The 14,268-nt window shown below is 42.8% G+C and overlaps 2 protein-coding genes across 2 annotated transcripts in view; one reads left to right on the top strand and one right to left on the bottom strand.

The window, feature by feature from the left end:
- Positions 1-14,268, top strand: part of LOC133419547 (NACHT, LRR and PYD domains-containing protein 12-like) — a 183,256-nt gene that overhangs the window by 18,503 nt on the left and 150,485 nt on the right. The gene's annotated exons all lie outside the window — the stretch shown is intronic.
- Positions 2,780-14,268, bottom strand: part of LOC133419548 (NACHT, LRR and PYD domains-containing protein 4E-like) — a 101,776-nt gene continuing 90,287 nt past the window's right edge. The window contains exons 12-16 of the mRNA XM_061708766.1: positions 12,313-12,486; positions 8,879-9,052; positions 5,064-5,237; positions 4,538-4,584; positions 2,780-4,430 (exon numbers count right to left, since the gene is read on the bottom strand). Coding sequence (XP_061564750.1) covers positions 3,883-4,430; positions 4,538-4,584; positions 5,064-5,237; positions 8,879-9,052; positions 12,313-12,486 — 1,117 coding nt within the window. The 3' untranslated portion in view covers positions 2,780-3,882. The remainder of the gene's footprint in view (positions 4,431-4,537; positions 4,585-5,063; positions 5,238-8,878; positions 9,053-12,312; positions 12,487-14,268) is intronic.

Below are 14,268 nucleotides of genomic sequence, written 5' to 3'. Positions count from 1 at the left end.
CAGGTTATTGAGGACAAAGTCACCTATTTTATCTTCGAGGGTGGTCCCACATGTAATATCCTCTCAATAGAATGTGGTTTGGTTTACAAGTAAATCGTCCCCCACGTGGGGTGCGCTCTTATGATTGGCTGAAACAAAGGAAGACATCTGATTGGTTGCAGATCCTTTCGTGTTAAAAAAAACATATTTGTGGATCGAGTCATGTCAGGGGAGTTTCAAAAGTCACACGCAAATCCAGCACATCTCACAGACAAAAAACGTTTGGAAATCAGGTTATATTTGTGTGTGCATCAAAAATACATTTGTGTATCTTGTCCTGCGCACGTGTGAATTGTTGTGTGCATTTGTGAATCGTCTGTGCATTTGTGAATCTTGTCCTGTGCATTTGCGGATCAGTGTGTGCATTTGTGAATCGGTCTGTGCATTTGTGAATTTTGTCCTGTGCATTTGTGGTGCGGTCTGTGCATTTGTGAATTTTGTCCCGTGCATTTGTGGATCAGCGTGTGCATTTGTGAATTATGAGACTGTTCTAGCTATATATTCCATGTTCAACACAGGACTGTGGCCCAACAACCCCGATTGAAAAAGCACCAAACTGAGGCGAGTCGAGTCTGAGTGGGTACTAGTGGAAAAGCCCCATAAGACAGCAACTGATCCAGTTTTTCAGTTATCTTAACAATGATTTTGATTATGTTACTGATTCAGGTAAAAAAAAACTTTTCTTGTGTTTCTGCATTTTAGTTTACCTTTTGATAATGTGGACCGCAAAATATTTCAACAAACTGTGAAACTGAGTGGGGTTATCAGGTCAGCTCTCGGTTGGCTTGGATCCTATTTTGAAATCAGAAGATTGTTGTTTTTCATTGTGACCCTGAACCTGATCAAGTTCAAGTTCACAGAATACTTTCTTTCTTTCTCCAAATCTTCATCAATGTCTTGAACAAGTTTTACTGGTATTTGCTAAATCCCAGAAGAATTGCTTGATACAAAACACATTTCCTGTTGCCAACTGCGGTGCTACAACTGTTCCTAAATATTATCTTGCAGATGTGTTCAGAGGTGGACTGCAAACATGTGCATCAAAATTAAAGCCAGTTTAACAAACTGGCTGAGTGACGGCCAAATGGGCCATAATTTGCACCGGGCTCCATATGTGTTTTAACCGCTACTGCTTTTCTCAGTTGTTAGTAAACTGAAAAACCTTACACAGTGGTTTGAAAAATATTCAGAAATTCAGCCATTATTTCAAAAATTCTGAATCATATTTCCAAAATAAAACATAATATAAAACTTTTTTTTGTGTCCAAACCTAAAATTGTGACCGTTTGTGTGGTGTTTGACCAATCTGAATGAAGTTCACAAGAAGGAATGAGATCAGAGCGACCAGTGTTTTTGGTGAGTTTGGTGTCAATTCTTTGGCCAAACTGCAAAAAAGATGATAATCTGTCATGATGTCATATGATTCTCATGATTTTCTTACAATCTTACTTATCTACTATAGTAATAATGTCATGGCCCCTGAGTGTCAAGCTGCTTAATGATATACTGCCCCCTGTGGAAACAAGGGAAAAATCAGTCTTTACCCCTATTTAGTTAAGTTTCACTTCCAGTTTGAGAGGAGAGCACATGGCTGGGGCTGGAGACCATTTTCTATGTCAGTGAGCTGTGGGAAGACTTTATTTTGGTTTTGAAGCTGTAGAAGACCATATCTGTAAGTTTTTATGTTTCATAAGTTCGTAAATGAAGATTATGTGTACTTACCTTGTTGATATTTGGCAATTTTCCTGCTTGTGTGACTTCATTTACTAAATTCGTATGTTTGGCTTGTATTACAGTTTCACATTCGTGATATCTTCAGTAAAGATGAGTGACAACGCCACAGTCCGGTCTATGAGTCTTTTTCTGGGGATTCTCGATTGTTTGGGCTAGCTGGATAACCACTTCGGCACAAGAGGGAGGCCAGCATAAATAAACTTCTAAATAGACCATATGTTGCAGTTTATACAATGTTTGCCATGTTTAAGTGGATAGATTTCCTCAATCTCTCCTCCTAGGGACAAACAGGTGATTTTTCTTTTTATTTGGTAAAATTTGGTAAAAACAACCATTTCCTATTATCATTTCACAGATCAACTGATGTAATTAGTGAGATAGACACCTTTTTTTCTCTGTTTTTACTGGAAGTTGGCTCTCCTGCCACAAAAACAACCCATTCCTGACTTGTATGTCCTAATCTTCGTCATATTGTGTTTGTAGTTAGATGTGTTCAAGCTTAACGTCTCCACACTGTCATGGTGAAATATTTTTTAATATTTAAAAAGAATCAGAAATACAAAATATATTTGATAAACAGTATAGTAACCTTCAATACTGAATCACTTTTGTAGCTGAAGACCCACCATGTGCTCATTAATAGCTAAAAGTAGCAAAAAACGTCCACCCTGTTATACTCCCCCATCTTTCCGTGACAGAATGGACACATCTTTTACATTTTTGCAACATTTTAATTAAGTTTTAACAGTTTTAGATATATTATATCATATCACTTATCATTTTTGTAACATTTTGATTACGTTATAACAGTTTTAGACACATAAAACATATGGCAACAAATGTTTTACTGATCTGTAGCAAAAGTTTGCAATTTTGAGTTTTTAGGTTATTATCCAAATAATAATAATCTATATTTATATAGTACTTTTAAATATATTAGTAAAAAGTGCTTAACACAGTATCAGAAACCTAAAGCCAATAAGCACCTTAAAACAGCAGAAAAAAAATATATTAAAAACATCACGTTTAGGGCCACTTCCCACATCAGTAGCTCTTGTTTGGATTAGGGATGTCCCGATACTGGTATCGGTATCGGGGCCGATACTGCTCTCATATACTCGTACTCGCAAAAATGTTCCGATACCACGCACCGATACTTCATTGTTGTTGTAGTTACTGGTTAGTGACTCTAGGGGGAGATGTTTAGCCGCCCCGCGGCTCCCCGGGTGAGTGTGCAGCCTGGGGGCGGAGCCGCCGCTGCTCAGCCAGCTGTTCCGTGTTTCAGTTTGTTCTATCTTCTTTAATTATACAAACTGGACGGTTGAGTATTACCCTTACTCACAGGGAACTTTATTACACACTCCACGTAACTCACAGTAAGACATAGTCCCATCGCAGGTACATCAACTGCGGATGTGCGGTGCTTCACCTGAAGCCCTCCATGTGAAACAACATAAACAATCCCATAAGCATAGCGTGGTGATGAGAAGAGAGTGATACCCGTGAGTCAGACTGGCAGCGCTGTTTCAGACAAGATGGCAACAATTAATGCAAGCGGGATGTCAGCAGTGTGGACATATTTCAAAATAAGGGATGACGCAAACTGTTGCAAATAAAACCTGTCTTCCAATTCATTGCATTTTTCATTGCATTTTTTGTCTAGTTATTTTTGTGGTAGAAGTATCGGATCGGTACTCGGTATCGGCGAGTACACAAATTAAAATACTCATACTCGGTGTGAAAAAAAAATGGTATCGGGGCATCCCTCCTTTGGATAACACCCATCCCCACGAGGAAAACATTGCTCACCCAAAAGAGAAAGTGTCAAGAAACCTGCAGCAAATATTCATCAGATGACCAGATGATACCAAACACCCTTGATTAAACGGAAAGTCTTAAGGAAATATATAAAAATATCTGAGATGTTGTGCATCTGATCCAGATCTCCAGAAATGATGGATGGATGGGCGGGCGGGCGGGCGGGCAGGTGGATGGATGGATGGATGAATGGATTGAGGGGTGGATGGATTGATGGATGACATGTACAGACTGAACTATCTGTCCAACAGATACAGTTTGTCTGACAGGAGGAGACTCTTGAGACTGCATTCAACACAGAGAAAGAGACACTGAACCAGGACCAGAACCAGAACTAGACCCGAACCCGAACCCAGGATAGAGAAGTTCAGTGAATGTGGTGTTGAAGGTGTGGAGGTGGATCAGTCTGTCAGAGGAGACGCTGTAGAAGGACAGAGTTCCAGCAGGAACGTCCACGTACACTGCTACTCTGTCAGAGACTGAGGAAGAGGAGGAGGAAGATGTTCCTCTGTTATTGTGCCAGACAGAGTACCGACCATCATCAGAACAGTCCAGACTCCAGGAATGATCGTTCTGTCCAAACCCACAGCCATCAGCGTTTCCTTGCATGCTGATTCTTCTGTAACTCACTGTTATCTCAACATATCCTTTCCTCTGGACCTCCCAGTAACAGCGACCCGTCAGAACTTCTCTACACAGCAGCTGAGGAAGAACATCAAACCTCTCTGGATGATCAGGATATGACTGATCCTCCTCCACATACATCATCTTCTTGTTGTTGTCAGACAGTTTGATGTTGTTGTTGACTGTGTTTGTGTCGATGGTCAGTTGACAGGAATCTGATGGATTATTATTGATCTGTCATTAATCATTGACGGAGTCGTGAATGAGTGATGTGTCAGTGTGAAGATGGTTGAATGCGTGAATGAAATAAAAACACACTTACACTTCCTCAGACCTGGTGTCAGCCATCGTTGTCCAGCAGGCTCCACCCTGAAAGCAGGAGGGGGGTCAGACCAGCACAGTCTCTTTCAGCAAACATGGACATTACATGGCTCTCACACACTGATGAAGGAACAGGCCAACACTTGGAAAGATGCACTTGAATGCAGCATCTCTGAAGTCCTGTCCTGTGGTTATCACGTTGCAGCACAGTTTGAACACATTCTTTTCATCTGATTTCATCTCTGCTGAATCAGCAGCAGGAGGAGACCATGTCATGGATGAGTGAAGGTACAGCTGTTATCGGGCTGTGACGGGCCTGAAAACCACACTGCTTTGGTTCTGGTATGTTTACTGGGTCAAGAACGGCTCAGAGTTGAGAACTGCATCTATCAGCTCCGCTGCAGCACCAGATGAGCTGCAGCAGCTCCATCTGCTCAAAGATCTCTGTTCAAAGCCAGAGAGCCACAAATATGATGTCCACAACACCATGAAGAGTCCAGCACACTGATGTCCTTCTGTCTTCATACCTGAGAGTGTCCAGTCTCCAGCGGGGATCCTCCAGTCCAGCAGAGAAAAGCTTCCCTGCTGACTCTCCTGGATGGTTGTAGCTCAGGTCCAGCTCTCTCAGATGGGAGGGGTTGGAGTTCAGAGCTGAGACAAGAGAAGCACAGCCTTCCTCTGAGATCAGACAGCCTGACAGCCTGCAGACACACAACACAACACACACGCAGAGACTCTGAGAGAACTGCTCTGAGACTAAAGCTGACGCTGTCCTCATGTTCACCTGATGATGGTGCTGAAGGAAAAGTCAGAGGATCAGCAAAAACAGAATCCAACAAATGTTGCTGAGACGTTTCACCCTGAACTAAACTTGTGGATGAACATCAACATACAAAGAGTCCCACTGCTGCTGAGTTTTACAACCAGATACGTCAGCTGTGTTTAAAGATCACTCTAATGAGCTTCATTTGAGCTGAATAAACATTTGACTTTCTGTGTTTCCAGGGACATCGTTTGGTCGGAAATGTTCTGAAGTCTCCAGAAACAATCTGCTGCTTTTTATTAGAAGTTAACAAAGTGCAGTGCTTTCTTAGTCAGTCTGAATTGTGAGCGAGAGAGTGTTGCTCTTTTCCAGTTTCTCTCTCAGATAATCTGGTATTCATGAAGATCTTTTCATGTTCCGGTTCTGGTGGTGATACTGAAAGCTCCATCGATGCGACATTATCAACTTAATTCTGCACGTTCTTCCAGAGAAAGTTCACGTTCATTAAACGCTACATTTCCACTTTTACCTTTCACTCAGTGACACCACAGCGGTCCACCGAGACCTCATGGATGATGTCAGATTCAGGAGGAAAGTAAGTTCTCATCGCTTCTGGTTTGAACTCCACATAACAAACGTATAATCCATCAGTTGTTCTCATGATGTTGATTTCTGTCACTTGTGTTGAGTCTGAATAAAAGTTCACCTCATTCGCTGGTTTCTTATCATTCATATGATCAGAAATGGATAAATGATAATACTGATCAGTCCAGCACCTTGTGGACATCCAGACAAAGGTCGGTCACCATTTGACAGTTATTCTTGCTCCAATTTGATCAATTTATGGAAAGTAATTCAATATTAATAGGAAACATTTCAAAGTCTGGCACAAATGTCTTATTTCAGAACATTAATTGATAAAGAAGAGATCAGATTAGAGAGGGGAGCTTAAAGATGTTCACATGTGGACAAACTTGTTGATACTCTTCATTTAAAGAAAGAAAAAAACAGCCCTGATCACTGAAATAACCTGAAACTGACTAAACTTAGTCCACAAATTTATGTGGACTTGGTGGAACCCCTCTCTCCTTGTTCATCATCCACACACAGTTCTGACCGAGGGAAGTACAGAGCAAGGTGTTGAATTTAACGCAAAATTTGACAGGAAGCCAGTGGAGTTGTTGGAGAACAGGATTGATATGGTGGATAAATTGAGTTCTGGAGAAAATACGAGCAGCTGAGTTCTGGACCAGTTGGAGCTTCTGGATGGACTTGTGGGGGAGACCGAAGAGGAGGGAGTTGCAGTAATCCAGGCGGGATGTGACAAGAGTGTGGGCCAGGATAGCAGCACTGTTGGAAGTGAGGGACAGGCCGAGGAGGTTCATATTGCAAAGATGGAAGTAGGCTGATTTGGTAATATTAATGTGGGTTTGGAATGACAACGAGCTGTCAAGGACGACACCCAGGCCCTTAACCTGAGGGGAGGGGGAAACAGAGGAGTTTTCAATGGAGATGGTGAAACTGGGAGTGCTATTGAGAGCAGATTTTGAACCAACGAGGAGGACCTCAGTTTTATCAGTGAGTTTGAGAAAGTTGGAGGAAAGCCAGGATTTTATTTCCTGTAAACTGACAAAGTGAGGGGGATGCGAAGGTGGATGTGGGTTTAGAGGAGAGGTAGAGCTGGGTCTCATCCACGTAACAATGGAAATGGGTGTTGTATTTTCAGTAAATATGACCAAGAGGAAGCAGATATATAATAAAAAGGATGGGGCCGAGGACAGAGCCTTGGGTAAAACCAGAGGAGACGGGAGAGGGTTGGGATGTGAATGTCATTAACTGGATGAACTGAGTACGAACAGAGAGGTAGGAAATTAACCAGTCAAGGGGTGTGTCGGATTGTCCAATAGATGCAAGCCTGTCGAGGACGATGTTGCTGGAGATGGTGTTGAAGGCTGCACTCAGATCGAGGAGGATAAGAATGGATGAGCTGCAGATTTGAAAGATGATGGAAACAGAGCCAGGGAGGAGTGAAGGATGGCAGTTATCAGGGGCAGAGGAGAAGGAAGGCATGCTGTGACTAAAGAGGTCGGCAGTGGGTCGAGCTGGCAGGTGGATGTTCTTGATTTCAGGATGAGTTCAGAAATAACAATAGGAGAGGGGAGGTGGAAGCTTGAGAATGGTTGAAAGAGGGGGGCATGAGAAACCAGAGGAGATGGATGCCAGATGAGTTTGGGTGGGGGGTTGGTAGTGTTTGGTTCAGCACTGAGAATAGGACCCTGGTGTTCCCATCACAAGCACCGATCAGACCTGCGTAATATTGATGTTTTTGTATTAGATGATGTGGGAGTGGTACATTTTTCACAGTCCAGTTTTCTTGTAGAGCTGTTCAAGTTGACAACCTTTGGTTTTAAGTTGTCGCAGAAGAGGTGCAAACCAGGGAGCAGAGCGGGTGAATGATAGAGGGTAACCAGTTGATCAGGAGAAGAGGAGTGAATGAAACTGGAGAGGCTCTCAATACTTGAGGAGAGACCTGCTAAATCAATGTTTTTTATAGTGCGGAAAGGGATAAGACGTGACTGTTTAGTTTTGGATAGTTTTAAACTGGAGTTGAATGAAATTAATATGTGATCTGAGATGGGAAGATCATCTGCAGAGCAGTTAAAAAGAGTGACACCAGAGCAGTAGAACAAGTCCAAAATATAAACTTTAGTGTGAGTGGGGAAGTCAATGTACTGTTTTATTCCAAAACTGTCCAGGCAAGAAGTAAAATCCTTGGTAAGAGCTTGAGTTTTCCATATGAATATTGTAATCACCAAGCAAAATTACAGTTGAAGAACCAGAGGTGAAACTATCCTTCCACGAGACCTCCTCCTCTGCTCTTGGAGCAGTTGTCTCTTGCCCGTAAAGGAACGGTTGTTAAAATATCCAATTTTGACGTTGCTGCACTCGTTGGGGAAGTTGATGTTAGCCGACCTGGCTTGGCTGGCTAATACACTGCGGCCCACTTTCCTACCAGAGTTTCTAGGAGGATCTCGAGTTGGGGACCAGATGAAGTTGATTGCATTGGAGTCGTCAATGTGGTAGCTTGCCCACCTTCTCGGAAGGTGGGCAAGCGATGTCAGGGCAGAGATGCTGAAGCAGTGGAGGATTGCATCGGTGGAGCCGAAGCTGGAGGAGCTCAGCAGCCGTGTATTGGAGTAAGGCTATGTGTCTATGATGGACATTCCAGACGAGCACGAATCTCACGGCAGGGATGTGGATCTTCATGTTGACATGAGTCAACGTTCAGATCAAACGAAACTGACAAACAGGTCATTTTGATGTGGGAGCCAAGGTATAAAACCAATAGTGCCGTGTTTGCCCAAGGTCAAAAATCTACTGCAGAGTCCATATATTCAATTAAAAAAAAAATCACAAATAAAGGCCGGTAAGCAGCAGCAGCAAATGTGCCAGCGTGCACTCAACCAATGTAGTGCTTCAGTCCGATCTGGACCCAGTTAGTTATTAAAACTCTCAACAATCCCTCAATATCAACCACAGTTCTAACGGTCAACAGTTGAACACTTGGTGGACTCTGACCTGAGAGACTCCAGGTGACAGTGTGGACTCTCCAGTCCAGGACACAGCTTCTTCAGTCCTGAATCCTGCAGGTCGTTGTGACTCAGGTCCAGTTCTGTCAGGCTGGAGGACTGAGAGCTGAGAACTGAGGACAGATCTGCACAGATGTCCTCTGAGAGGTTACAGTCACTCAACCTGCAGAGGAGATTAAAGAGAGATCATGAGGTTATTTAGGAAAGTTTATTTGTTTAACATTTCATGAACAAGGTAACTCAAAGTGTTTTACACAAAAACATTTTTTTTAAATGCATTAAAAAGTAAAATAGTTTGAAAGCAGAAATTAAAGACAGACAGACATACTGTATATGAGGGATGAAAATGAAAAAAATAACAAATAAACATAAAAATAAATACACATACCGGTATAAATAAATAAATGCACATAAAAATGTATACATGCATAAATAAATGAATATAAAAATAGATACATCCACAAATGTATAAATGCATGAATAAATAAATATAAAACTAAACACACTTATAAATGTATAAATGTATAAATAAATAAATGTTTTGCTCATGAAAAAGGTGAATTCTTTTATTTTAAGTTTATGTATTTCTACCATTCATTTATTTCTATATTTTTTTATTTATTCCTACATTTCTTTCTGTATTTTTCTACATGTCGACATTTATTTATTTTTACATCTCTGTCTCCATATGTTAATATGGTGGGTGGTTCTAACATTTGTCTGCAGCACGATTGGTTAGAGGGGTGCATATGGGGAAGTTTCCCGCCAACTTGTCTTCCACTCAGAGTCGTAGGGAAAGGAGGACAGGACAACCATCCTATATTTTACCTCCAAAGTTATTGAAGGGCACCTCCATTCAACCCACACCACTGCAGACATCGCAAATCTTTTTGGGGTGTCTAAGCGAACAATTCAACAGAGGATGGCACAGTACCGAATAAAATAATTCTCCAGTTAGCCAATTGTGCTGAAGATAAATGTTAGAACAACCCACCTCATTAACATACAGAGACAGAAACGCATAAATAAATAAATAAATAAATAAATGTGGAAATGTAAACATACCGAATACAGATACAGATAAATGTAGAACTAAATAAATACAAGTATAAATGGATAAATGTATAAATAAATAAACATGTAAATATATAAATGTATATATAAATAAATGTAGAAATACCCAAAAAAAGATAAAATACACAGATAAATACATAGATGAATAGACCAATACAGAAGACAAAAATAATTTGCCTTCTTTAGGGACAAAACCTATTTATTCATTTATTTATGACTTTATAGATTTATATGTGTATTTATTAATTTTTATATACATTTTTTGTTTTGTCATTTTTTGTCCCTCATAGAGATAATATAAAAAGTAAAAACCAAATGAGCTGCAAGAAATAAAGGTAGCATTGCATTATGGGGGATTACTGAAATGAAGCAGGAAATAAAAAAGTTTTCAACTTGACTTAAGGCTATTCATGGGTTTCAGTCACGTGACATTTTTTGTTGTCAGCGCCATCTTGAGGACCGACCGAGGACCTTTCCGTCGCGCAGCCAATATGACTTCTCACCTAATAACTCACTTAACTCCCGAAGAACAGCAACGGTATCTACAGAAAATTGACACTTTAGGTTTCGATCCGTATCTAATATCTAATCAATTACTGACTCCACTCCAGTCTGCCAAAAACCTGCCAGATTTGTCGTTTGCGGACATATATATCTACCTGGTCCACAATCCTTCTCCATACACCGGCAAAGCTCTCAAAGCTTTTAAAGTACCAAAGCTTACCGCTACTTCACATCATGATGGGTTAAAGATGCCAAACTTCATCATGTGGAGGCCAAAAAAATGTTCGTGGTAACAGGAAAGGTAAGTGACAGTCTGTTGATGAATAGCATAAGCATTGAATTGCCTGCACAGGATACGTTTATGTAATGAAAAGTAAGAAGGCAGTTCACTTTTTCAGTAACGTTACTACTCTAGAAAGTAAAAGCATATCATCATGTCACCATAAAACTTTATTTAAACATAAAATATAAAATATGATTTATTATATTATTAATGCAAATGTTCATCTTGCGCTCCCGATCTCCTGCGCGGTGCGTCCCGTGACATCACCAAGCGGCTCTCCCAAATCCAAATCAGCCTGGATCATTTCTCGTGTCCTCTGCTTTTTCCCCACATCTCAGTAATGATCTGACATGCTGACATGTTTGCTGCATTTAACACCACGAACACGCCGCTCATTCCACGCTGTTCGCTGTTTGATTGCGTCACCACACGCAGTTATTAATTGTTCCCCCCCCCCCCATCTGGGAGTTTGTTCTACAGCTGAGCATAAAAGCTGGCCGCTGCCTCATCGGGTTTGGGTCTAACTCTGGGTACAAAAAAGTAGCCAGGACCCTGGCGACCGGAGGGTTCTGGTTGGCCACACAGACAAGCCCAACAGAAAAGAGTCCCAAACCCAGGTTAGACAACGGACACCAATTCACACAGATACACTAATATACATTCACTGACAAAGACATCTTTCTCTCACCACTCTCATCTCCCCCTGGAGGACTGGCACAGCCCAGCAGCCCTCCCGCCAGGCAACACAGCGAGCCCATACCTGGGTCCGGCTATCAGTCCCTCCCATGGTCCCCACGTCCCAGGCCAAATGCGGGAAAAATGGGTGGAGTAAGCCTCACTCCCGCATCACCCCTGGTGATGAGTGTGTGTGGGTGTGACTAATGCAGCCAAAACAGAGAGGGGGACGTAAGACCACCATGTGGCTATACAAGTAGCCACATTTGACAGTGCCCCCCCCCTCCAAGGCCCTACAGTATGTGCAAGTGTCCTTGTCAGGTGTATATCTGTTGAGTGTAGAGATGTCTAAGATGTTATTAGAAACTGAGGAGCAGGCAGTCCAGGAGTAAGTAAGACATAGCCCCGGACCCCCCAACCCCTCGGAGCTAAGTTAATGTGTGGGTGAGTCATTTAAGAAGCCGGAGGGGAGAAGAGCACAAAGACAGGAGGCAGCGCCAGCGGTACTGGCCTTGATAGCCACTCACAATCCCCACAGGACACACCAGGGCAGGGGGGCCCCGGTCCACCAAGCCCGGCCAGGGCCACGCCGCACCCCCAGGAGTGGCCCCCGCCACTGTGAGAGCCCACAGTGAGGAGCGGGACAAGGTATAAACAGTCCTCCATTGCACCCCCCCCGCAGGGAAAGACGCACCCCCCCAACCCGGCCCCGCTATGAGCATTATGTTTATGTATTTTAATTAATGATAATGTTGTTATTCAGCTGCTGATTCAGATGAGACTCCAGAGAACCTGCTTGTGAAACATCAGCAGCTAACGGGGATCTAATAAAACAACCAAACAAACAGTTCTAATGGTCAAGAGTTGAACACTTGGTGGATTCTGACCTTAGAGACTCCAGGTGACAGTGTGGACTCTCCAGTCCAGGACACAGCTTCTTCAGTCCTGAATCCTGCAGGTGGTTGTTACTCAGGTCCAGTTCTGTCAGACTAGAGGACTGAGAGCTGAGAACTGAGGACAGATCTGTACAGATGTCCTCTGATAGGTTACAACCACTCAACCTGCAGAGGAGATAAACGAGAGATCATGAGGTTATTTAGGAACGTTTATTTGTTTAACATTTCATGAAAAAGACAACTCTTGCTTTACATAATTTATTTTCAATTTATTAAAAGGTTACAGAATTTAAAAGCTGAAATTAAAGACTGACAGACATAAGATAAAAAGAATAAAACAAATGAGATGCAAGAAATAAAGGTAGGGGTGCATTTTGGGAGATTACTGAAATGTACCAGGAAATAAAAAGGTTTTCAACTTGTCAGAAAAAGCTTTATCAGAAAAAGCTTTATTTCCAAGTCAGACATAAATCAGACGAGAGAACTTGACTCCGGTTCACACCGATGGCACCATTTATACGGACTATTATACGCTATTTTTTAGAGGAAGGATGATGCTGGGACCTAGTGTCAAGGTGCAAAAAAAACACACACCTCAGTACAGAAAAGCAACACAACCAACAACATCACAAGACTTGCATGTGGGTGTGGGGGGGGTCCCCGCACAGTAAATGGTAAATGGCTTACACTTATATAGCGCTTTCCAGCTGTACTCCTACAGCCCCAAAGCGCTTTACACTGCAAACATTCACCCACACAGGCACACATTCACACACCGGTTGTCGGCGGAGCTGCCATACACAACGGCACTGGCCTGACAACCGGGAGCAACCGGGGGATTCAGTGTCTTGCCCAAGGACACTTTGGTGGACACAGGCGGAACTAGGGTTCGAACCACTGACCTTCAGGTTCATGGGCGAATGCTCTACCAACTGAGCCACCTTCCCCAGTACATCCAAGTGAGGGCCGCGGTTTCGTGGCGCTCGAACCCGGAAACTGTTGGGGGGGGCTGATAAGAGGGGGGAGCCGAGGAAGGCGTTGAGTTGAGGGAGGTGTGTTTATCAGTGAGTGTATGTTTATGTGTATGTGTAGCGATGAGTCCGTGAACTTCGCTCAGAGCTGCTCTCAGACAATGTCCTTGATGTTATCAGGCGGCTCGGTACAGTTCTGAAAACAGGAGTCCTCAGATGTTCGTGGGAGAGGGGAGGGTGGGGGCAGAGTCATCTTGTTTACATTCCACCAGGAAGATTGTGACCAGAGCGATTGGCCAGAACCGCCCTGTCAAGGCCAGATTATAGAATCAACAATTATATTGCAAAAACAGGCAGCCTCAGTAATTTTCCGTCTGCCTTCAGTCTCTGGTTCATCAATGGCGACTCCAATCAGACGAATTGTGATCAATTCCGGCCAAGCTGAGCTCCCAACTTCTCCAGGTTGTTACCCATCTTGCTAATGAGCTCAAAGATCGCCGCCAGCCTGCTATTCTGTTCAAGAATCGCATCCAGCTTACGGCTTTGCTCCCCCAACGTCAAAGTCAGAGTGTTGATTGCCTTGCTTGTCCCTTCAGCCACGTCCGGCAGCTCTGAAAGAGCCAAAACAGCTGTCGACGACTTATGCATTTGTCAATACATCAGGAAACCCCCACCTCCTATCATGAGGATAATCAAGAGAAATCCTGCTATCATAAATCCAAATATGAAGGCATCTTCAACGTCCTAGACGGACAGAATCGCCATGCACAAAGGCTTCCAGTATTTGTAGGAATCCATTGTGTATCCAGCAAAAAATGTCCCATCGGGGCAAGAGGGCTCCCTTATCCCCTGTCTTCTTGTTGCAAAAATGTGGTCAATTGTGTGGAGAGACTAGTTAATCAATTCCATGATTGTAGAATTTCGGAGGAGTGAAAAGAAGAGACTCTGAAGACGAGACAAACAAAGGCAGTAGCAG

The sequence above is a fragment of the Cololabis saira genome, chromosome 19 (assembly GCF_033807715.1).
Source record: "Cololabis saira isolate AMF1-May2022 chromosome 19, fColSai1.1, whole genome shotgun sequence".
NCBI lineage: Eukaryota > Metazoa > Chordata > Actinopteri > Beloniformes > Belonidae > Cololabis > Cololabis saira.
The sequence above is the reverse complement of the archived record's forward strand: the minus strand, read 5'-3'. Positions and strand labels throughout refer to the sequence as shown.